The 22397-nt window shown below is 34.9% G+C and overlaps 2 protein-coding genes across 2 annotated transcripts in view; one reads left to right on the top strand and one right to left on the bottom strand.

Moving 5' to 3' along the window:
• Positions 1–9280: 9280 nt before the first annotated feature.
• On the bottom strand, positions 9281–10720 carry LOC124366777. Its single transcript, XM_046823378.1, has one exon. The coding sequence runs from the start codon at positions 10718–10720 to the stop codon at positions 9281–9283; it is 1440 nt and encodes a 479-aa protein (XP_046679334.1).
• A 4611-nt stretch (positions 10721–15331) lies between these two features.
• The window catches only part of LOC124365983 (cytochrome P450 4c21-like), a 45036-nt gene continuing 37970 nt past the window's right edge, over positions 15332–22397 (top strand). The window contains exon 1 of the mRNA XM_046822148.1: positions 15332–15407. The gene's annotated coding sequence lies outside the window, so the exon portion shown is untranslated. The remainder of the gene's footprint in view (positions 15408–22397) is intronic.

Here is a 22397-nt window from a genome sequence, read left to right as displayed (position 1 = left end):
GGGGAGATTTTGGAGCATATATGACATTACAAAAACCTCTCTTTTACATACTCTGGAATTAATTTTAACAAATTACAGCTTTCAAAATACCTGGCTAATAATAATCCCAGTCCAATATTTGATGAGTTGTGTTCAGCTTCTTCCAATAAACCAAGTTAAACAGCCAGTCCATATGTAACCGAACCTTGCACTGCTTTAAGACAAGTATCCTACCAAGAATAAGAACAGGAGCATTTACATGACATTTAATTAGAGTTTTTAAGTAATATAAAAACCATATAATAGTTAATTTCCTGTAAATAATACATTTTCCATTGCTGAACATCTATATATAGATATAATACTGTATGTGTGTGTGTGTGTGTGTGTGTGTGTGTGTGTGTGTGTGTGTGTGTGTGTGTGTGTGTGTGTGTGTGTGTGTGTGTGTGTGTGTGTGTGTGTGTGTGTGTGTGTGTGTGTGTGTGTGTGTGTGTGTGTGTGTGTAGTGTGTGTGTGTGTGTGTGTGTGTGTGTGTGTGTGGTGTGTGTGTGTGTGGTGTGTGTGTGTGGTGTGTGTGTGTGTGTGTGTGTGTGTGTGTGCTGGGTGTGTTGTGTGTGTGTGTGTGGCGTGCCGTCTGTGTGTGTGTGTGTGCGTGTGTGTGTGTGTGTGGTGTGTGTGTGTGTGTGTGTGTGTGTGTGTGTGTGTGTGTGTGTGTGTGTAGACAGTAGACAGTAGACAAATGCTTTATTTAAAGAAAGTTCACAATACTTTTTAACATTCCAAGAGCTCACAGAGCTCGCGCGGAAATACTATTGACATACGAAACAAAATTCATTACAACATACAATATTAGTTGTCAGCCAGTCTTGTAACAATTATTAGTTCGTCATTATATCAACCACTTTTAACTTTTAATAAAGTAACAACATTCATTTTCTATATTTAACAGAACACGTATCTGAACAGTAAATTTACGTGGCCAAATTATTTAACTACCAATTTTCACAAAATATCAACAATAAATAAATAAACTACTATTAAAAATCAAACAATACATTATTTCAAGCTACATCTAACAAAAACCATCTGCAATAAATAAACAAATACAAACCAACAATAATATACAGAAAACAACTAACAGATCAACAACAATATACAACAAATTCTAACAGAAATATCAACAATAAACCATATATAATTAACAATTCAATAAATATATTTTTAATACGAACAAAGTTTAATACGATTTACTAATTATGAAATTTTGTCAATACACAAAATATATAAGCTATGCTTTTGAGATGCAGACTAATACCATTACTATATATTAATTTCGTTTTTGAGAATTGCGCTCTTAACTTTCATTTTAAAACGAGGTTTCCCCACATTTAAAATGTCGTTACCAAAGTGTACAATAATCTTATTGAAATTTTCTTTTCCGACAAAACAAAACTGTCTTCTACAAAATTCTTTTCTGAAATTTGGGCGTTGAAATAGTAATGAATCGCGAAGTTCGCGTAGGATCATTAAATTGTTTCCAAGCTATATTTGCCAAAAAACTTATGTGTATGCAACAAACCAGTCAACAAATACAACTGATCAATTGTAAGATAATCATTCTGCGAAAATAAATAAGACATACTCTCTGATTTTTTAATAAAATGGATAGTTCTTATTGCAAAACCATTGTATCATTACAATTGATTTTAATACTGTAGGGGTAAGTCCCCCCCATAATGAATGATGCCAATAACGAGCTGTACTTTTGAACCACGATCTGTAAATGGAGTTTAAATGCTCCTTTCCTTAAAAAGTTCCTTATATAATATAAAGCATAATTGATTTTTTTGAGTTTTTGATTCCAAGTACTCCACATGTTTTATTCCACTTTAACTTACTATCAATAAAAAACGCCTAAATACTTAACTGAGTCAACAAATCCAATATTTTCACATGTACATTCATATAAGCATTGATGATTGTGACAGACTAATTGAAATTCTAACGTGAGATTATCTACATCTCATGAAGAACCAGTGAACAAAATACATTTAGATTTTGAATTATTTATCAAAAGCCTGTTTAATATTAACCAATTTGAAATAACCTCTAGATCTCTATTTATTTTAGCTCTAAGGGCATATCGGTTCACAGCTGAACACACAATAGCAGTATCGTCTGCATAGGCAAATATGGAAGAAATTCAATGGAATACTCAACAAATCATTGATATAGATCAAAACATTAACGGACCTGCCACCCCACCTTGAGCAACACCATACCTAATGTGCAATAACTCACTATATGTATTGTTTATTTTGACTGTTTGTCTTCTGTTTTTGCAAAAGGATTCTAGTAATTTATATGCAAGGCCACCTATTCCATATCCCTTAATTTTTTTTAAAATAATATATCAATATCTACAACGTCAAACGCTTTTCTTAAAATCCAAATATACAGCTAAAGTACACCTACTGCGATCTACTAATGATGCTATTTCACATATATGTTCTTCAATTGCCAAATCAGTACCACGATTTGGCAAAAACCACCCATATTGCTGTGGTGAAAAAAATGCTTTGGCTTAAAAAATATTTTTAAAAGCTCCTCCTTAATAAATACCTCAAATATTTTAGCAATAGTGTTTATAAGGGAGATTGGCCGATATGACGAGACGAGCATATCATCACCTGACTTAAAAACAGGCACCACAACTGCGTCCTTGAAGCTTGTGGGAAAGACACCCTGTTTCAATGATTTGTCATAAATGGCTGTAAGGACTGGTGCTAATGTATCAATATTATTCTTTATTGATGAAATATTTATACCATCGAGACCAGAACTTTTTGTATTTTTCATACTGGAGACTATCCTAAGCACATCGTTAATACCCATGGTGAACTTATCAAAGTAAACAACACTATCTAAATGACTCTCAATAAACATGTCACACCCAAAAGACTCATATCTTAAATCATTCACTATATTTACAAAATAATTGTTAAAATAATTGCTAATAAGAATCTCATTTTCATGAATAGGCAAAATTACATTGTTAACATTGACTTTTTTCATTTCATGCTTTCTTTTTTTCATTATGTCCCTTACAACAGACCAGTACTTTTTTACTATCACCATTATTTCTCTCTATGATGGAAGAATAATAATTTATTTTTGCCTCCCTGATTCTTTTTGTTACAAGCTTAGATAAACTAGTATACTCTACTTTAATATTTTGATCCAATCTATTCATAGAAAACACTTTCAAACAATGTGTTCTTCCTATTTATTAGTGAAACTAATGAATTAGTTACCCACGGTTTACGCTTTCTATTTTTACTGTTAATCTTTTTCAATCTATATGATTTTTCGAGACAAGAGTTATAAATGCCATAAAAATTCTTTACACATTCGTTTACCATCATCAGTAGTAAATAAACTGTTTCCCAATCAGCCGTGCATAGTTGTCTGCGCATTACTCCCTCATCAACAATTCTATAATACGGAACAGTATTATTATTGGCTTCCTTATGGATATTAGTGTGAGCAGATAACTCAACAGTTACAGCAAAATGATCACTTATATTCAGATTTAGAACACTACAATCAAAATGTAATATTCTTAGAATTTCTAATTAAAATATGATCAAGGCAGCTTACAGAGTTATTACTAATTCTTGTCGGAAGGGTAATACAATTTTTAAATCCATAAGCAGAAACTAAACTTAAATAATTTTTTACCAGAACCTGTATTTTTTAGTGTACATATGTTTAAGTCTCCAATAATTAAGGTTGGATCACATGAATTCAGCAGTATATTTTCAAAATCTACTTTAAATGCATTGTACGTAAATTTACAACACCTATAAATTAGCATATAACGATATTTTGTAAGAAAGTTTATCTTCATTTTCAACTTTGAAGGAAATGTGAATAATTTCAGCAGTGGGCAGCAATAGCAACTGATAAGAGTGTTGCAGTCCAGAGGTCAGGTACACAGCAATGCCACCAGCCTGTTGTCTGGTCTGGGCTGAACCAGCATGTCATATCCTGGTAGTTGGTATTGTTCCTCTTCAACCACGTTTAATCCACACTTCAGATAATATTATTATATCATATTGCTTTTCCTGATGCAATAAATATACATAAAACTCATCATAATGTTTCCTCAAACTTCTAATGTTTAAATGGAAAAATAATGTAATTTGGTTCCCTTGAAACTTACATTACTCGACATACACACAGACAAACATTTGTACTAAGAAAAAATATTTTAAAACAGTCATTTTAACCCTCCAATGTCTTCAGGATTTTTTCCAGCTCAATGTTAGATTTTATCCATATAGTTTTGTGATTCGGGGAATCAGATTTTCTGGCAAAAATTTTCCCCTCTTTGGGCCCATACATATTTTAAATCCCTTTCTCCTTTAATTGCTTTGCCTTGTAAAGTAATTCCTTGTTGCGTGGGGTAAGGTGTTCATTTATATAGATATATGCGTCAGGGGCTGAGTTTATAACCTGGGTGGACTTAATTTTCTTTTGCTTTGCGTTCTTCAAAAAACTGTCTCTCTTTTGCCTACTCGAGAACTGCACGACAATAGGTTTTATTCCAGATTTTCTGTGAGTTGGAATCCGATGAGCGGCCGCTTGAATATCTACCTCATAATTAACAGGTTCTCCGATAATATCACCCAGTTTCGAGATAATAGTAGAAACCGCCTCTCTGTCTGTCATCATAAGGCACACCGTCAATCTGAATGTTTCGGTTACGATTATACTGATCAAGACCATCAAACTGCTCTTGTAACAATGTAAATTTATTTTGCAGCTGTGTGTGTGTGTGTGTGTGTGTGTGAGTGTGTGTGTGTGTGTGTGTGTGTGTGTGTGTGTGTGTGTGTGTGTGTGTGTGTGTGTGTGTGTGTGATTAGTCAATCTCGTACAAACTAAAGGACGGATTGTATTGACATTTTACATTCTTAGGGTTCCTGGTTAATATATAGAGCTATTAATATTTCAAGAATCCCTCCGGACTACGTTCCACTGTTCTTGAGATTGTAATCGTGTTTTTGTGATCAACTGTTCTTTGTAAACATCATACAGTGAAAACAAAATCATTTTTTTTTTTTTTAATTAATTTAAGTACTATTTTCAATTTCTTTACATTTTATAGGATTAACAGCAAAGGATAGGATGAAAAGTTATCATCTTACACAACTTCTAATGTTTAACTATACTTAATCACTGATGAGCATAGACGTTATTTAGATAACAATATTATGAAGATATCAAGGAAAAAGTTACTACATAACTACTATATACTGTAATTAAACACATATAAGTTCCTTGGTGGCTGAAGTAGGGCTTTTAGACAAACTCAAATGTAGCGCATAAATAGAAATAAATTTGAACTGAATACACAACAATGACCATACATATACATTTTTTACCAAAATATGCTTCTTAGACTTGTGTACGTGCATATATTCTTGATCGGGGCATCAACACAAAATCAGCTTCCACTTGAAAATGACACGTAGATCATTACATCACGAACGTGTTAAACGAATAGCTATGAACTTCGACTAGGATTCCTCCATGCTGACCTTAAACAGTTTAATTGGTACTTAAATAGTTTATCATGAAATACGAGTATTAGAGAGCAATTTGAGTTATTTCAAGGTAATTATAAAAACTGTTTCCCTCTCCAAGTTGAAGGCATCATTACACTGTTCTTTATACTTAATTGTAAATAAATCAGAAGATTTAAATACTTTTCAGTGATTATCATCTAACTCAGACTTTCTAATGTAATTTGTAAGGTGGAGGTTATTACTATACTATATAGTATATATAGGTTTCACTATATCAAGTTTTATTTGGTGATCTACCATATAAAATTTGGCACCATGTAAGATTGTGGATCTTTAAAGAATGACTGTGAAATATTAATTTTAGACTTGGCTATTGTGAGACGATTTATTAGTAGGTTCCATTGGCAACAACACAATGAAATATTAACATATATTTTATTTATTACGAAAATCCAGGTGCTTTGTGATAATCAGAGATCAGAAATATACATTTTACACATAACAATTTTTATATTAAGTCGGAATAAAAATGTGATATTGTTTTCTAATTGCAAATTAGATTTCATTCATTCTAATGACAATTTGATATTTAAACATTATATTCCAAATTATTTTATTTCAGATATTTTCTATTCAAAACTAAAAAAAGAGAGATCTTTCACTTGAAATCTCTAAACATCTGCATAGTTCAAATGAATGAATTACTATTCTAAATTAAGAACATTTACATAAATATATATAATATAATATAATATGAAATTTATAAACATATTTTTCAATAACATACTATTAATTTGATCTCTACACATAAGAATTTGATTATTTGCTTTTAGGTACAATTACCTTAAAATTTGAATGGAAACATATTTAGATGATTGATAAAACTCAGATATTATCTAATGACACTTCCCTATAATTAAATACAAAATTTCTTAACTTACATGTTTTTACTAAGTACTAACACAAGACACTGTAACGCCTAAAGCATTTGTTCCGCACACTAACACACCCGATTTCCGCGTTATCATTTTCGAATTTTTGGAGCACTGCCGCCCTCTCACCTTACAGCCCCTCTTCTAGTTCTCCCGCCATGTTCTCTGAGACCACGCCTGTTGCGAATCTCCACTGGTGATTGGCGTGTATCAATTTTCTTTGTTATCAGCATGTTTGGTGTGAGATTGTTGAAACCGATGTGTTATCATATCCTGTTGTTTATCAGCGGTGTCTCAGCAGACGTGGGCATCAAGTAACATCCGGCGGATGTTTGTTTTGCTTTGTATTACCATACTTCCTTCTCTGCGGTGTAAGATGGTTTCTCTTTAGTCATGAACTTGTTGTAATCATTTACTAATAATTACATATCCCTGACACATTTAAAAGGAATAAGCTCACGAGATCTTCGTTGATCAGTTGGACATTAATTGCGTAATCGTGACATTAATTAACTTCTAGTATACCATAATGCCTACTTACCTATCAAGTAAGTATTTTTGATCAGCCTTTATTTCATAAATAATAGTTTTTCATTAGAATGGGATTTTTCGACTAATCGGAGCGGTGGTAGGTAATGAAAAGCAATTTATGTATTTATTTATTTATTTATTTACATTCTAACGGCAATACACCAATTTACACTTTACAACAAGTTGATGGCACATGTTAAGAAGAAAAAAAAACGGCAAAAAACTTAACGAGTAAACAAACAATTGGATATAACTATAGCTATGCTACAAGATGCTTAACTGTCAATGCAATGCCTTACAACTAAATCTGACATTGAATACTTAAATACTTACTCAATGAAGATATCCGACAACTCTGCTACAAATGCCAATAATACGGTGACTAGAAAGTACTACGAATCAGTTAACAAAGATAACAGAAAAGAACAAAAACAACGGACTTAGTAATAACCATAACAAAGCAAAAATAACAGAGCAATGAATAACAAACGAATAAATAACAACACTATAGAATAACAAAACGATAGAGAATGTGATTAATAACAAAAACAATTGCATTAAGACTATGATTATGGCTAAAAGAGATGACTAATGCAGGTCTGGGCTGGAGTCCGCAGCAATGCGTTTGATGGCTCGAAGGGATGTGGAGAAAAAATCCACAGACGAGCAAATGTCGTTGCCGAGTCGCATCATTCGTGGGATGGGGCTATGTCGGAGGTAGTTCCTGGCGGCATGACTCAGCTCGAACAAATGCTGCTGCCTTGTTCCTGTGGGGATGCGGAACTAGATCATTTCAAGTATGCTGGAGCAATTGATCTGGCAGTTTATGAGCCTGGACAGGAAGGAGATATCAGCAACTCTTCGTCTGCACTCCAGACTCCGAAGACCATACGCAGCCGACAGCTCGTCCACTGAGACGTCAAAGTATCTCATCCCAGAACGGCACCAATTTATATCCAATTTATATCTCATGATAGTTAGAAGCACTCGCTCTGGTTCTCGTACCTTAAGAATGCCCCAACACAGGACTGTAGTATTTGATAGATCTTTTCAAGTGATGGGTTGTCGTCTGTGGAACTCCCTCCCTCCAGAAATCACTTCCATTGAGGGAGATCGGCGGTTTGTGGCGGCACTGAGACGTTTGTACCATGAACGGTTGGTCGGGGCGGGTCCGTCTTAGGGGTCTGTGGGTGTGGTGCTGGCATTGTGTGTGAGGAGTGTGAGTGAGTCAAAACTGCATATATATTATTTATTTCAAAAATGGAAGTTGTAATATTATTTTGTGTTATGATTGTATAATTATATTTTTATTTAGAAGTATCATATTTATAATTTTTTAGTGTTTAGATTAATGTTTAATTTAATGTATTTAGTAAGGTAGATTAGTGTTAATATTTGTGAATAATTATTGATCAGACAGGTTAAGTGTAAGAAAGGGCCATGAGGCCCTAACTTTGCCTGTTTAAATAAAGGAATTTTCATTTCATTTCATTTCATTTTCATCCTAGAACGGCATCCCAGAAATCGCACAAAGCGTCTATGTATTGGCTGGAGCTGTTTGATATGTCCATGTTGGTATGGGGACCACAGAATAATACTCCAGCAGCGGGCGAGCAAGTGTCCTGAACATAAGGGCAGCAGCGCCGATACTCAGCCCGTGTTTAACTGTCCAGATGATCAAAACCAAGGACTTTAGGCTCTGGAGCAAATGTGGCTGATGTGGGAGCCAAATTCGAATGACGAGTCGATTAAGACGCCAAGGTCCCTGATTACCTCACATCCCTCCACTCGGGATCCGTCCATGGAGTACTCAGCAACTATAACAGTCGTCCTCCTACTATAGGTGGTAAGCTTGGTTTTCAAAGGGTTCACAGACATTTCGTTGGAGGTGCACCAATTAAGGACATTGTCAAGAGCGCTCTGCAAAACCTGGCAGTCGTGCATAGAAGTCACCTCAATGAAAAGCTTAATGTCGTCAGCAAATAGCAGGAAGGGAATACCAATGACTTCTTTGATGTCATTCATGTATATCGAAAAGATAAGAGGACCCAGATGGGAACCCTGGGGCACTCCAGAGCTTGCAACAAAGGAACAAGATAGGTGATTGGCAAACCGGACGAACAATCTTCGACCAGAGAGGTAGCTCTTGAACCATCGCAGCATCACCCCGACGACCACATCCATATCCCTCCAACTTAGCAAGAAGGTGCCGGTGACTTATTTTGTCAAAAGCTTGCTAAAGTCTATTTAAACTGCATCCACTTTGTTCCTGCGGCTAAAAGCGTCCATCACATAACATTGGAGTGAAAGGAGGTTTGTTTCCGTTGACCTTCCTGCGAGGAAACCGTGCTGCTCATCAATGATAACATGCTTGAAGAGAGGCTGCAGCATGTCCAGAATGAGGCTCTCAAACACCTTACTCAGGACAGATTGTATCACAATCGGTCTGTAGTTTGTAGCGTCACTGCAATCTCCAGACTTTATCATAGGGATCACGAATCCATCCTTGAGAGCATCATGGAAAATTCCAGTGGACAAGCTGTGGTTGAACAGAAAGCAGAGCAGAGGAGCCAGTTCAGAGTGACAAAACTTGAGGACCCCCGGAGTAACCTCATCAGGACCATATCCCTTAGCAGAGTCAAGAGCAACGAGTTTTCCGTGAATGGCATCAAGTGAGACAGAGCAATCAGAGAAGACAAAGGAGGTATTGAAGGGCGGAACAGGCAGAGCTTCGGAAGATGCAGGTGTGTATACAGAGGAAAAGTAGGTGGCGAAGAGCTCGCACATCTCAAAATGAGTAGAGACCTCAATGTTGCCAAGTCTAAGTGAATAAGGAGTGGTATATGTGCGATTGAGGTCATTCACGAAGCTCCAGAACACATTGACGTTCGAGGAGATAGTAGAGTTGACGTAACCCACGTAGCTAGCACGGCATTCCCTGAAGAGGTTCCGGCAACACTCTCGGATTCTGCAGAACGAACGATAGTCCATCTCATCGTGAGATCGTTTTAACCTCTTGTGAAGTATCTTCTTTAGTATGACTAGTTCCTTCAATTCTTTAGAGAACCACCTAGGAAATACAGAGGGACCAACAAGTTGTTTCCAGAAGCTGGAGAACAGCAGGTTAACATCATTGCAATTATAATCAAGTCGAGTTATTCCATGCTGGAGATCACATCTTACCGCCTCTAAGTTACACCTTCGAGTATTCCGAATATATGTGGGGTGGTCAGCACGAGAATTCATTGGGCAAGAAGGAACACTGGTAACACCAAGGGCAGGGTGACAGGGTTCAGATGCAAGAAGCGGATCGTCCTCCAAAGAGACAATAAAAAGGTCAGACGGGCCAAATATCAAATCCAATTGGACTCCCCGAACATTGAGGACATCACTGATCTGTGATAAATCCAGTTGAGAAGCAAGGCCCAGAAGAACTCTCACAGGAGGAGGAGCAACGGGGAGGTCAGGGTTAATCCAGTTGAAGCCATTAAAATTGAAATCACCGGTAATCAAAACCGCATCGAAGTTGTGGCAAGTGGAGATAGTTTCAGTGAGCGACTCAGCAAAAAGAGAGTAGATCCCTGTTGGAGACCGTGGAGTTATGTAAACAGCAAAGATCAGAATCTTCAACAAGGGGTTAAGTCTGACAAGTACACACAGAGTCTTAACCGGCAGATCAGGCTGCATGATCTCAGAAGAATGAAGAGTCCTGCTAACAGCTATCAGGATGCCACCACCACCCTGTTTACTGCTGGCAAGGGTTGAGCGGTCCTTGCGATAGACAACAAAGTCATCAAAGCCAATCTCCGATGGTGAAATATATGAGTTCAAGTTTGATTCAGTTAAGATAACAACATTATATAAACAAATAGGGATGACAGCATGCAGAGAACTTAACTTAGATCGAATTCCATTGACGTTTTTATAGAGTAAATTGAGTTGTGTAGTGCCGTTGGAGATTATCCGTTTTTTGTCTGTACAATCTTGGGATTGCCGTTGATGTACTTAATTGTGAGGTTACTTTCACCCGAGTCTGATCGACGCACCAACTCAGCTCTAAGGTGCTTGAGACGCATTGCTTCGTTCTTGGTTCTATCACGTCCAACAGATACTTTGGAAAAGTCATCGCCCAGTCCCGACATTATATCCTTGGTGGCAGCCCTATTTAGGCTGTTAACAATAGCCTCGTGCCCGACGACAACCTTGATGGGACGAGGTTTGATGCCAGAAGTCTTGCCCACTCGGAAGTGCTTGAATTTATAGACATCAATACCAGGATCGATAGCTGCAACTATAGACTGAAATCTTCTCTTGTCGTCCAAGATCTTGTCCTGCACAGACGATTCCGCAGAGGGAGGGTGACTTTCCAGTTTACATAATCTGGTTTCTTGAGAGATGGCCTTTGTTTCGAGATCTGCCACGCGAGGCTCAAGAAGAGCCATGCCGGTCTTGATAGCAGACACCTCTGATTTAATCTCAGCTACATCCCTAGAAATACTCTCAATCTGGTTGACTTTCCCGATGAGCTCATCCAGCTTCGCGATGACAGAATCCATTTGTGCGCTGAGCTAGGTAACAGAAGCAGCAGGGGATGAGGTGCAATCAGTCCGAGAACAGAACCAACCAATGTTGTTGTCACCACTTAAACGGTTATATTCGGCTTTAGATACCTTAACGCATTCCCGATGAAACCAACGTTATAGGGACCATCACAGCCCAAAATCTCCTCAGTATCAAGGACCAGCCTCACACAAATAGGGCAGGTGGGTGGCATGGTATAATAATGATGAATAAACAATGACGTATAGTGCTTAAGTGAATAATGGTGACAAAATCTAGAAGGCTGTGACAAAAAAGTTGCGTAGGTCAATCTTTTGATACTCTATGCAGTTGACAAGGTGAGTGACGCAGGTTATTGACAAGACAGGTGAAACGGAGATTGATGTTATTTATTGATTAAACATGTTAATTTAGTAGAAAGAAGTGGCCAGATTTTAATTGTTCGTTAAGACAGGTATGAAACAAATGGCACATTTAACTCACGGTTCAAAGGCAATAAAAATCACATGCAACAAATATCCAATAGGTTATTCATCCAACCAAGTAACTTATTCTAACGAGAGCACTATTCATGTTACACCATAAAATCCGCCATCTTGGAAACACTCTAAGCAATGGCATCTTAGCATGAATACATATACGCTCTCACTGAAAATATAAAAATAACAATTCGACTCTTAATGGAAGTAACAATAATTAATCGAATGTTAGAATATAATTCATTCCATTGGTGGTTTCAACTTTATCTACTTATAATTTAATTTACCATATGAAACCTATTGCCCAAGTCTAAGATACTTACTTATGCTAGCATCCAAAGCCTTGTCAAAAATGTCATCAGTGCGATCTGGTGGAGGACTGATCACTAACCGCTCTGTTAACTTCCTATCCAAGTCATTGAAACCGGAATAAAATCACATTAGAAGGATGCATTACAGGGTCATCAGTTTCCTATACCCCTTAACCATGTGAACTGTAGCAATTCTGTGTAAAATAAGTTTTACAGCTTCAGATATCAATTCATAATAATGTACGTTATTACTTTTAAAGAGTCCTTAATTAATTTTCGGTTATAAAATCTATTTTTACATAACGTTTACAGATCAAAAGTTTAAACATCCTGTTTTGTGAGAAGTAATAATATAATAAAGTTATATTAATATTGACTATGGTCAGATATTAATGTCGGTTTCAAAACTTTTCCAAATTTTAAGAGGTATTCAAATGATTAAAATTACTGTAAAAACAAAATGTGCTACATAGGACAGTAAGAAGACAATTTACCATTAATGGGGTGAACAGAGCGTAAAACTAATGTATTTCTACGATACTGTTCAAAATAGCTTTATAATGTGATTTATTTAATAGTTATATGACTTTAGCTATATGTTTTCGCTGCCTATATCGTCTTTACGAAGGAGGGCAGAATTTAAGATCACCTATTCTCTCATTCCGCTACTCTCCTACTTAGAATTTATGGAACACCATTTTAGAGGCGTACACGCACTAGGAGAATCCATGGTTTGGAATGTCCAGAATATGGATGGTGACACAGATAGCCCATCATCAGTTATATTCAATAATATTGCAATAATATTTTTAAGGCTAGCTATTTAACTTATTATAATACGTACCACTGTATGTGAATTGTATAAGTACAGCCACTATATGATTGTATTTTTATGAAACTAAATAAAGATAAATATGTACCACTCGTGTGTTCAGTGATTCTAGTTAGTCATACGAATATTTGTGTAAAACTCAACAGGTTATTTTTCTCGATAAAAAACAAGCAACCATTTGCTTCGATGTGCATTTCCGAGAACAGCATTTGTTGAATGTGACTCGCCTTGAGAGGCCCACTCACTTGATTGCTCTCGTGTTTCATAATCGTGTGCGTAGATCCATGATTCGTTACCTGTGCAAGTGTTATGCACAACCTTTGAAGCATATTTAGCAAAACTTTCAACATTTCAATTCACTCGTGCCTTCCATTGAGCACTGGTCAGGTTTCACGGGATCCAACGGGAGCAAATTTTGTATGCCCAAATGATCATGTATTTTGTTGTTGATTTTAGTTACACTAATTCCCAAAGATCATGGGCAATAATCAAGTAATCAATTTTACTATATGTCACATTACGACTAATGGTTTTGCGACTAATGGCCACAAACAACGACAGATTTTGAACGGCCATTGTCAATTTCGTTTTCGAGTGAACATTGGCACGTTTGTATTCATAATACCAGTACTATACAGTGCTGTTAAAGTTGGCGTTCCATCGCTATATAATATTAAGCGCCCAACATTATACGGTTTTATTCCATATATTACTAGGGACTGTAGTTTTCAATAACTGCAAACAACACTAATCACACTCAAATTACAACATTTTGAAGTTGATGTTATGTTATATTTATATTATATGTCATATTAGCCATCAATGTTAACTGGCCTGAGATAGCAATCTCTAAGTTTTACTGTTTATTTTATTTCATAACATTCTTCAAAAATATGTGTAACTTGACAGAGGTTTATATTAAAAACTTTTACTTGAACCTAAGTTGGGTATTTTAGAGACAGGGAAATCTTGTCATATTAATTGAAAAGTGCAATTTTGTACCCTACACAGGTATATTGGGTTAGGTTTTCTAGGCGGAGTCGTTAAAACGTTAATATTGAGTATCCATACTTCACCCTGTGTATAGGTACATAAAAGTCAGTAATTAATGGTATTTAATTAACTTAACTAAGAATTTTAATGAAAATAAAATGTTGTATTCCTTACTATCGCTTTAATATAAATTATAAAAATAGCAAATTATTTTCTTGCAATAATCTATTATTTTTACACATCAAGTATTATCTCAACATACAAAAAGTAAATATCTCACTCACTCCCTCATCAGAAAATTTCCAATTCCGCGATATTCCAGCACGTTGAATTTGAAGTCTTAAATAAAAAAAAAATGTTTTCATAAAGATCAACCACGCATAGGGATTTAAATAGGATTGTGACATCTGAAAGAACTATATTTTTCCGACTTCTCGATGTCCTAGAAATATGAAATTGACACACACATGCCTCATGAATTATAAATAACAAAAATGAATTTTCATAAAGGTTGACCACCCAAAAAGTTTTGCAAAACCTACTAAAACAAAATTCTTCAACTTGTTGATTGTATATAACGATGGAATTGACCATACACGTGGTTTAAGTTTCACCATACAATGTAAAGATATTTTATTAGTCTCAGAACCTCAGAGGGGTTGAAATAGCATTCAAACCCCAAGTTGAGCTATATTAGTTTTTAACCTTATCACTGTCCTAAAAAGGTAAGATTTGATACATATATATATATATACATACATACATATATCACGGCCGTTGCTAATTAAACCCATGTGGCTCACCATGGACATTTTCTTGTCCAGGACATTATTATATTGACATAAATTATATTACAATACTATAGTAAACAAACCTTTTTCTGTACATTTTGCAAAACATATTTTAGAAAGCTAAGTGGAAGAGGGGGCTGGAGAGAAATAACTGGTTGAAAAGACTAGCTTCATATCGTGTAATAAGGTGGGAGATGATAATATAGCCATAATGGTAATATGGCCAATTTGCAACATTGTAGTTAGTTCGAATAAGTTCCACCAGAATGCGTGAGTGTATACTCTTCTGACATGTTTTCTAGACGGTTAGAGTCAATTATTTGAGGGGTGGAGTCTTTTCAGTGCGCAGTAGCCCATTCTTTCCCGAAGCCGTTGTGGAGGTACAGACACTGTTATTAGATTATTCAGGTAAGTTTACGACTATTGTTAAAGCAATAATTGTTTTTTAAATAATGGGGAGTTTAGCTCACAATATTTTGCTGGAAATATTACAATCATACGATTTTAAACTTTTAAAAAGATTTTAACTAGTAAAAGTTTGGAAAATATGTTTTTTCTCTTACTAAATATTACTCAAATGGGTTAACTTTTTTTAATTTGACTAATATATTTACTTTAAAGATACAAATATGGTTTTACTTTAATTTGGAAATTGTGACTATAAAAAATAAACAATCCTTAATGTGGCCATATTATAATCACCTACCTTATGAAGCATTTCTCCTTCTGAACCACACTGTATTTGAAACGTGAACGAGTATTTTGTACTAAGATAAAAATATGGATTGTATTTGGAATTTTTCTGGCCGTGTTAGGTCTCCTTCATTCTTTGACGCTTTCCCGATTCTACTACCTCGCTCTTCTGCTAGGAGTAGTCTACATGTCTTTGGAACATGTCAGGGTCTGATAATATTCAAAGATCATTATCTTGTAATTATTTGAAACATTGTTCAATGTTTAAAATTAACAACAGACAAAATACGCATTTTTATCGTAATTGTTTTTAGTTTTATTTAATGAACTAAATACATTTTCTGCAATATTATTTTTTGGTAATTAAAAATAGCTGGAAATGATATATAGATATTTATTTATTTACTAATACATGAGAACAAAATTTCCCGTGAATGTGACTGGAATGCTGCAATATTAAATACTAAAATCTACTGTATGGATATATTACAAATAGTATACACCAACCACTCCAGAGTATCTAGATATTCTTGCACATAAACATTCGCAGTTATTATTAAACATAAATATTATTATCAAAACCGTGGTTAAATGAATTAAACATATGATATTCTGTTAAATAAAATGTTTACACTAACAGTTGATTACATTAAACAGGATCTTTGAATTTATATCATATACAGCTCTGAGAAGCCATTTAGATAATCTTGTATGTATACACTCACGCATTCTGGTGGAACTTATTCGAACTAACTACAATGTTGCAAATTGGCCATATTACCATTATGGCTATATTATCATCTCCCACCTTATTACACGATATGAAGCTAGTCTTTTCAACCAGTTATTTCTCTCCAGCCCCCTCTTCCACTTAGCTTTCTAAAATATGTTTTGCAAAATGTACAGAAAAAGGTTTGTTTACTATAGTATTGTAATATAATTTATGTCAATATAATAATGTCCTGGACAAGAAAATGTCCATGGTGAGCCACATGGGTTTAATTAGCAACGGCCGTGATATATGTATGTTTTTTGCATAGTTTTCGCAAACTCAACTATGGCAGTGGACATGTTGCTCGTGGCGGAAGGTTGTGTGCTGTGTGTATTCCGTCCTCCAAGATCACACGCTACACGTATACTACTTACAAGTTTTAATTTGTTTTATACTTGACCTTTTCGCTATTAGTTTCATTAAAGATACTTTAACGATGTCTGGTGACTGTGTCGAGTGTAAGTTACCGATCAACAGCAAAGAGTGCATAAATAGTGTTCGGGAAATTGTGTGAGTTCCTTTCATGCAAAATGTTTCTTTGGAAAATGTGAAGACACGCGGTTCAAGAAAAGAGTTCTGTAAACAGTGTAAATAGGGAAAAACAAGTCTTCAGTATCAGGAAGTGATAAGTCCTCTGAGAGCACTGGAGTAACGAAAGTATTCTCCGAAATTAGAGCTAACAGTAATGAATTTAAATGTTAAGAGTCGCTTAACATGTCTTCTCATGTTGTGGATAGAGCTACGAAGTTGATGGAAGAGACCAATAAGAGGCTATCAGCGATTGAGAAAGAGAACCAGCAACTGCAAGAGAACAACGCTGAACTACAATAATCTTGATATGTTTCATTTCATTTTCCAAGGTACCAGCACAACAGACATTGGCTTCAATACTGTGGTTATTCGAGGTGACGGCCATGCACGCTACATCGCCGGACTGTTAGTAGAGATGGTTAACTCAGAGGTTACGGGCGGCTTGCAAACCTGGAGCGAGACATCTCTACTCTGCCATATCGTCAAGACCTGCCCGGAGGAGACGGTACTAATAAAAAAATCGGCCTCGTGAACTATTAAATCCAGGAGTTGGGCGTGAGACACGACGCTCGATTCCTGGATTTTAACCACTTAGACCGGAAGTTGTTCACGAGGCTCGGCATGAATCTGTTCCAGCGAGACAAGAACTAGCTGGTTTGATACAGAGGAGTCTCGCCAAGATGCACAAGCTCACCTCGAGGCCTTCTCCTAATGTATCACCTTCATCCTCGGGTTAACCGCCGTCATCGACCTTGCAGTCTCCGAGCGTCGCCACCGCGGAGCCACGATGTCTGTCGATGCTGTTACCGGACCCGGCTGCGGACACCGAGGTACCATGTGTGCCGCCCAGTCCGGCTGCACCAAGGACATTAACCCACAACAGCTACGCGGAGGCATTGAGACCTGCACCTTCAAACTAACGCCCTATAGTTGTTGCTCATGAAAAATTATACTCTGTTAGTCTCCACTTGGAAACAGCTGACAAAATTGGCATACAAAATTCAATAAAAACTTACAAATACTCAAAGACATACTGAATTAAGGCTGCTTTATCCAAATTCTCAATTTGCAACCAACAAACTGTATAAAATCCAACTGATAAAACACTGATATTACCTAATGATACGTTCCTATAAATAATTAAATTGTCTTAACTTACATATTTTTACTGTACCCTGACACAAGACACTAGAACACCTAAAGTATGTTTTCCGCACACTAACACACTCACGCGCACACCCGATTTTTTGTTATCATCTTCGTGTTGGCTGAGGACTGCCCCGATGTCGCCGTGCAGCTCGTTTTAGAAGTTCTCCCGCCATGTCCCGCCTCGGACCAGGCGTCTCGCGAATCTCCACGTAGTGATTGGTGAGTACCATTAATGTTGTAATGTTGTTATGTTGTTATTGTTGAAAGCTATGTGTTATCATTTCCTCTTGTTTAGCAGCGATGCCTGACCAGATGGAAGATCTCAGCTTACATCCTTATTTACTGGTTTTTTTTTTTTTTTTTTTTTTTTTTTTTTTTTTTTTTTTTTCGCTTTGTATTACAACACTTTATATCCTACGGTGGCCTATTCTTTAGTCATGAATTTTGATTTATTAATAATCTCTTACACAGTATATATCTCTTAAAAAACTAAATTATCAATTAAATTGCTTATAAACATTTTTTTTATTTAAAATTGTAGGGAAATATATAACAAAAATAAGAAATTTTAAAATTGGACGTCATATTTGTAAAGGATGCAAATGTTTTACAACTGTATATTTGTGCATTTAGTGGTCACTTAAACGTAGGTGAAGCCATTTAAAATGTTTTAATTAAGCCGTTCTTGAAACTGCAATTAACTAAATATGGGAACCCAGTATATTTTTGGATAGTTCAATACATAGATATTGGTATAATTTTTTTACATATGTATATTTTATATTTTTAAATATACATTTTGTGCGTAAATCTTTTGGAATTAAATCTCTTCACCTGAAATCTTACAAACATATAGGCTTTAGTAGTTGTTTGTGAGCTGTGGACTTCATAGAATAAAATATACATTTACGCATTAAGTATTACAAAACCAAATACACTTAAGATTGTTTATACAGCCAATAATCTGTGAAAGAAGCTTAATAATACAAAAATTAAATTACAAATAAAATAACGTTTTTTTTTAAATCATTTTAGAACTAAGTAATAGGTATTCGAATTTCATAAGCAGGTCTGGTTATTCCAGATATTGTATGTCATGGAAAATACCTAATTATATGACTCTAAATGTTATATGTATGGCTATTCCGTAAAATTTTAATTTCAATTCAGCCCTCTTCGGTTTTACTTCAAAGCTGAGTTTCCTACCTGGCTTCCTCACGAGGATTTTTGGATCTCTGCACTGATGACTCCAAGAGGCACTTCTTTGGAAGAACGGACTTGCACAAAAGTCTTAACTATTTATTTATTGGGAGTAATAAATCCACGCGAAACGTACTTGGTATTGCTGGATGCATAACATTGATATATGAAATTTTATTTTAAGCTATGAAGTCAAAGATTAGAATAATTTCGTAGACTAACATAAATAAGTTCTCAATATTTCAGATATTTGTTTAGTGGCTCTTGAGATTTGAAGAATTTTTGAACACATCGGCGCCGGTTATATAGCATACGTATAATATATAACGCGATTTTTAGAAACTAAAACTGTCCTAAAATCCCAAACAAGTTTATACCTGTTTCAAAAATTGTTCTTATAAGTATCTCGTCCGTTGACTAGTATTTCGTTCAAGAAAAATAATTTCCAGCATGTCACAAACAATGTGTTCGTATCTCAAACATTTTTCGAAATATTGAGTACATGTAAATCTTATAAGAATAAATTAATAATGTTTAAGTTGTCAGAAAATCTACTTACACAGTAGTACAGAAATATGAGATTTATTAAGGAAGCCAGACCGTCTCGCGAAGGTTTTCCTATAAAATTTCCAAAGTGCAGCCTTGCATTACTCGTTGATTGACTGCAGACGGCCTTGAAGATAATCTGTTGATAGCGGACACTAAGCACATGTTGTAAGCAGACTCATACTGATGGTAATTACAGCTCTGCTATTATCAATAGCATCTAGTTCACCTTCCTCTTAGTGCAGCGTCTGGCATGACGCTGTCACTGACTTCATATTTATTATCTTATATACATATACGCTGTTAATGGTGTCGTTATATAATCTTTATTTCTTATTGTTATTTTCAAAACGTGTATTCTATTATTTATTATTATTGTTATATTCATCATTGTCTCACTATTTCGTTACGTAACGTTTATTTTGTGTGTTTCTCTTGATAGGAAGGTCTTTAAGAGATTTAAAACTTACTAGATGGATTTTTTCGTTTAAGGAAGAACACTTCTGATCGTGAATTATTTGCTACTACCAATAAAATTCATTTACTACGTTTTTAAATATCATAAAAAAGATATATCTTAGAAATAAAATTTATAAAAGCTTATTTAACAATGTTGGCAACGATAAAAACGCAAAATTAAACCTTGAAATAACCATAATATCCTTAATATCTGTTACCTTATTATATCTTGTGACAGATACGGCCAAATAAAAAATAATTGAATAGTAAAAAGTAAGGGCTCTGTGGTGTAATGGTAGCACATTCACCCGGCAAGTGAGACATCCGGGTTTGAGTCCCGGCGGAGCGGGTACTTTTTGTGTGTGGGTTATTTTGTGCTTATATATGTATATATATATATATATATATATATATATATATATATATATATATATATATATATAGTTATGTTGCTGCATTAGTGGATAGGATTTGCGTTAAGGTATGCCAGATCTTTCTATACTTGGTTTTATTTGTTTATTTAATTAAAATCTAATAAGCATTTACTAAATAATTATGTGTATCTAAGATCATTGGCGTCATTTTCCATGCATTCTAAACAGTGGATTTTACGGATAATTATAATTAAAAGGTGGATAATTTCCTAATAAATTATTTAATTAAACATTAATTACTGAACAGTTTGATCCAAAAAAGCATGGGATTAATGGTAATAATATTTGCATACGATCTAAACGTAACACAAACACAGTTTGGTTGAACTTCATAGTAATCTTCATGTAATGGATTTGGTTTTTGTAGATGGAATAATGTGAAGATGACATGGTTATTTAATATTTTCCATCGTTGAATTCAGGCAAACCCTTTGGACATGTAAAATCATCAATCTAACTTTTGAAAATTTTATAAATGACTTGATGCAAAATTTGATGTTTATATATTACTTCGTTTCCGAGATATCGTTGGAAAGCCAGGCATAGACAGACACAAGTTCGGAAATGCAAATTTTGCTCGCCGCACGAGCAATAGGCTTCGTTAAAACTGAGCCAAAAAAAATATTATCAACTGAACTAGAGAATATAGGTTACAATAGGTCTGCAATAACTTATCACTGCCAACAAACCAGCGGCAAATAATAATGATCGTCAAATTCAAGACTGAACATGTTGGAAAAAATCTGGAAACAGAGTTTCATCATTGTAGATGAACTTTTAAAGCTATAACTTTACTTTGAATTGATTTATTAAAAATCTATATTATGTTCGTTTAATTAGTTATCCCTTTTAGTTCTTTATTTAGTATTGGTGACCTAGTAGTCGAATCAAGCTTCGATGATTTCTTTTTAAAGTACTGGTGTTAATTGTCTATTTTGATAGCTTAATCCAAAACCATCGTAGTGTTATTGATTTTTATGTCCCTGAGCAATGAAGTATGTCCGACAAAATCTTATCACTAACACAGGTACTCTGTGTAGTAATATAATAATTAAACTGCAAAATAATCGGGGGAACTTTTATTTACATTATTTAATACGTTAGGTAAAAGTGTTTCAGTTTTTGCCTTATTCTTAAATTTCCAGTAGAGGATATTATAAGCAGAGAACATAGAATATTATGTAATTCAAATTTTTGAATTGAAAAAATATCTTAGATCATTTTGATATTAGAAATAAATGAAAAACTTCAAATCGTTTATTAAGTATACAATTATCATTCTATGAAATAATGAAATTAAAACCGTTTTATGAATATCATAATTCTTTCCTATAGTCCTATAATATTCCTAAGAAGTGGGTTGTTGAGTTGTCCTATAACATGCCACAGTTGGAAAATGGGTTATAAAAGGAATAGTAACAGATATAAGAGATTCATTTTTAGACGAAATTGTGGATAATATTTTACATGACACCCCCAATACGACCACTATAACTAAATAATATAACACTGGTTGTCACATTATATATTAAATATACACTTTTATCATCAGTACTGTTAAATAAGTTGTTATTGAAAACTTTTTCACAGAAATTGAAATTTTTGTTTGAATTA

Source organism: Homalodisca vitripennis, chromosome 7 (genome assembly GCF_021130785.1).
Source record: "Homalodisca vitripennis isolate AUS2020 chromosome 7, UT_GWSS_2.1, whole genome shotgun sequence".
Taxonomy (NCBI): Eukaryota; Metazoa; Arthropoda; class Insecta; order Hemiptera; family Cicadellidae; genus Homalodisca; species Homalodisca vitripennis.
The sequence above is the reverse complement of the archived record's forward strand: the minus strand, read 5'-3'. Positions and strand labels throughout refer to the sequence as shown.

Coding starts and splice junctions, on each gene's coding strand:
- LOC124366777 (XM_046823378.1), bottom strand. CDS start 10,720: ATGCAGCCTGATCTGCCGGTTAAGACTCTGTGTGTACTTGTCAGACTT.